The sequence below is a fragment of the Pundamilia nyererei genome, unplaced genomic scaffold, assembly GCF_000239375.1.
Source record: "Pundamilia nyererei isolate P.nyererei 1_Seehausen unplaced genomic scaffold, PunNye1.0 scaffold00125, whole genome shotgun sequence".
Taxonomy (NCBI): domain Eukaryota; kingdom Metazoa; phylum Chordata; class Actinopteri; order Cichliformes; family Cichlidae; genus Pundamilia; species Pundamilia nyererei.
In genome coordinates this window covers 1,002,374-1,005,486 of record NW_005187526.1, presented here as the reverse complement: position 1 = coordinate 1,005,486, position 3,113 = coordinate 1,002,374, and the positions used below count along the sequence as shown (strand labels likewise).

General features: G+C 41.0%; 1 protein-coding gene across 4 annotated transcripts in view; it reads right to left on the bottom strand.

The window, feature by feature from the left end:
- The window catches only part of seh1l (SEH1-like (S. cerevisiae)), an 8,222-nt gene extending 5,592 nt beyond the window's left edge, over positions 1-2,630 (bottom strand). For 2 of the 4 annotated variants that reach the window (XM_013913319.1, XM_005742940.2), the window contains exons 1-5: positions 2,379-2,629; positions 1,893-1,943; positions 1,623-1,769; positions 1,328-1,539; positions 596-694 (exon numbers count right to left, since the gene is read on the bottom strand). In XM_013913319.1, coding sequence (XP_013768773.1) covers positions 596-694; positions 1,328-1,539; positions 1,623-1,769; positions 1,893-1,943; positions 2,379-2,489 — 620 coding nt within the window. In that variant the 5' untranslated portion in view covers positions 2,490-2,629. Of the gene's footprint in view, positions 1-595; positions 695-1,327; positions 1,540-1,622; positions 1,770-1,892; positions 1,944-2,378 lie in introns of all 4 variants that reach the window. The other 2 variants (XM_005742939.2, XM_005742941.2) reach the window with 2 other exon arrangements.
- Positions 2,631-3,113: the final 483 nt, after the last annotated feature.

Sequence of the window (3,113 nt, the reverse complement as noted above, 5' to 3'; positions counted from 1 at the left end):
AGAGAAATGCAGACATGCACAAGGACAAGCTGATACAGGAGGCAACATCCAAACAACTCCAAGACAAGCTTGAAGAACAACAAGCAACATTAGAAGAGGAACAAAGATGTGAGAAACTTGAAAAGCAAAACACAGAAACAATTGATGAGTTGAGAAATCTCATCCTGGAGAAAAAAAGCGTTCGTGGAAAAGTGCCTGAAAAAAAAAGAAAAAATGGTTCCACTTGTTCCGGAGGAGAGACGCTACTGCTTCCTCACCTGATGTAGCCTCGTCTTGCTCCACCTCTGTTAACCCCCCCAACCAGTCCCGGCAGTTGACTGTTCCCTCCTGGTTCCTGCCCGTTTAAAGGCAGTTTTTCCTCCATACTGTCGCCATGTGCTTGCTCAGAGGGGATTGTTGGGGTTTTCTCTCCTCTACCTTGTTTCTTCATTTACTTGCTTGTTTAACTTTTTTTTCAACTTATCTAAATAATAAACCATTTGAATTCATCCTTTGAGTATTTTTCATCTCATCTTTACAGAATTTTTCCAAAACATTTTCAGACATTCAGATCTGTCTTTTATTTTCTTCTTGAAACCTCATAATGAATACCCACCGTGTGTTTTCGTTGTACTCGTAGATCTGAACCTTCCCACCGTATGTTACGTTGCTGTCGTCACTCCCCACAGCAAACATGGGAGGATGGGCACGTGAGCTGTTGGTAGGAAACAACGCGTGGTTACACCAGCAGACTGTTATCAGCATGGTGTTACATACACATGAAAAAGTCAAGTGATACTTGCATAGCATTATTCATGATGTTGTCATACCTGCATGTCTATAAGTCACATTAAGTTTAGCTGTAAGCTGTTTTATTGAAAGAATTAGTGGTAGTAATTGTGTTATTTCATAAGCACAATAACTGAAAATGTGTTCTAACACAGCGGTCCCCAACCTTTTTTGCACGACGGACCGGTTTATGCCCAACATTATTTTCACGGACCGGCCTTTAAGGTGTCGCAGATAAATACAACAAAATAAAACTAGTACCGGTACTGAAAAAAAGAAGATTTATTCATAACACACTCGAAAAGACCCAGGAAAACCGAGTTAATGATAAAAACGATAACAAAATAACGCTGAAAACCGATAAAAACCCTGAAAACCATACATTTAACACCTGAGCCTCAACTCTCACGGCCCGTTACCAAACGACTCACGGACTGGTACTGGTCCGAGGGTACCGCTGTTCTAACATATGCAAGCAAATAATATAAAAGCACTACAGCTGCTCTCTACATTTGAATCTCATCTTGGTTCCTTACACAAAGTAAACCGGCAGTCTAACCTGGAGGGGTTCCACGAGATGCAGCTGCAGCTGAGCTTGCAGGAGATTTCATGCTGCAGGGACCACTGACTCAGGTTCATCACATCGGGAGCCTCGTAGATCCTCACCACCCCATCCGCAGAGCAGGTGGTCAGCATAAGACCCATGTGTTTAGGAGCAAACTTCACATCGGTCACTGACGTTCTACTGTCCACTAGCGTGGTTCTCTTAATCTAAAAAAGCCCAACATGAAACACTCAGGTGAAATCTAACAAACAGTTATGTTAAATGGGAAATGTAATGCAAGTGTACTAACCCAGTGGCTCAGTCCTCTCTGCTTGTCATTGGACTCTCCTACGATCTCCTCCCAAACAGCAGCTGTTCTGTCAAAGGAGCAAGAAGCTAGAACCTGTCCAAACTCTGGATGCGCCCAGGTCACTCGCCACACTGATCCACTGTGTGTCTGCACATAACAGCATTCATCTATTAACTCCATCGATACTTTGAATTTCATGCTGTGTTCATACTCAAAAACACAAACATAAAGTAATAAATAAAAAAAGAACAGGAAATTATGGTGGTTTACCTTCCAGCTGGCTGTGCAGTGCCACTCTCCGTTCTCACTTTTGTCCCAGACCTGAGTGGAATAAAATCACAACCTTGAATACTCCTCACGTGTCTGTGCACAATTATCACCGGTTTTGCACTGACATTTGTATGTACGTCCTTTATTATGTCGTCACATAATAAACACTACATCGATAGCTCTGTCGGAAAACTGCAGTGCTTAACTACACTACTATGCTATAGAGCTTATCTGTGGCCAGCCTAGCTCGTGTGCTACAAGCACCAGAGCTAACAGACTAGCATATTAAACTGAGATAATTTCCCTCGAGTGTAAGAACCAGCGGAAGATTTCTCAAACAACCTCATGCCACGTCTGTCAACGACTGCAGGAAAACGAGTCAGTAATTTCAGTATGTAACGTGAGAGTGTCGGTAATGTGGGCAAGGCTATCCTGCTAGCTATAACGGCTAATGCTAACATTAGCAAACTATGATGTACAGCTCACCTTGACACTTTGGTCGCTGGAGCAAGTCGCCATCCTCCGGCCGTGAAAATCATACGATACGTCATGAATTAGATCTTTATGATCTGCCGCGATACTACGCGCAACAAACATGATGACAACTATGTACCGGCAACTCTAGCTGGGATGATTAGCTGGCAGGCCTGTCATGTGTCTACTTGTGCTGTTTATTTGGCGGTAATGTGATTGTGTGTAGTACAAGCTATTGACCACACGGCGGCGCATGCACACAAATTTTAAGCAGCTCAATGCGACTTTGGGGTTCTTTATAAGAAGATAAAAATATAACGAAAGTTATTCGGTGAAAAAGTGCTATAGCCAGAGTTACTTTGAACAGACAGATTAATAGGTTTATTAATACACAACTGCCAAAATAAATATAGTATGTAATATACTGTCAAAGTTACCTCTTGCGCGGTTGCCAGGTTTGATCCAACTGACAGTTTTTTTTCTTCGCTAACTTTATTACTAAAAGTTAATTTCAAGTAACAATATTTAAACAGATTTGTGCAAAGGAATTTTGTAAAGGCAAAAAATAATTGTACTTAAAAACATTCAGTAGATTTATTGTGAAAGAACTTTTATGCGTTCAATAAGATTATTGCATTAATTAATTAAATTAATGCATTCATTGAAATACTGCAATATACCTTGTTTTTTTGTTTTGTTTATTTGCTGAATAGAACACTGAGCTAAGTGTCAGTATCCTTTGTGGGG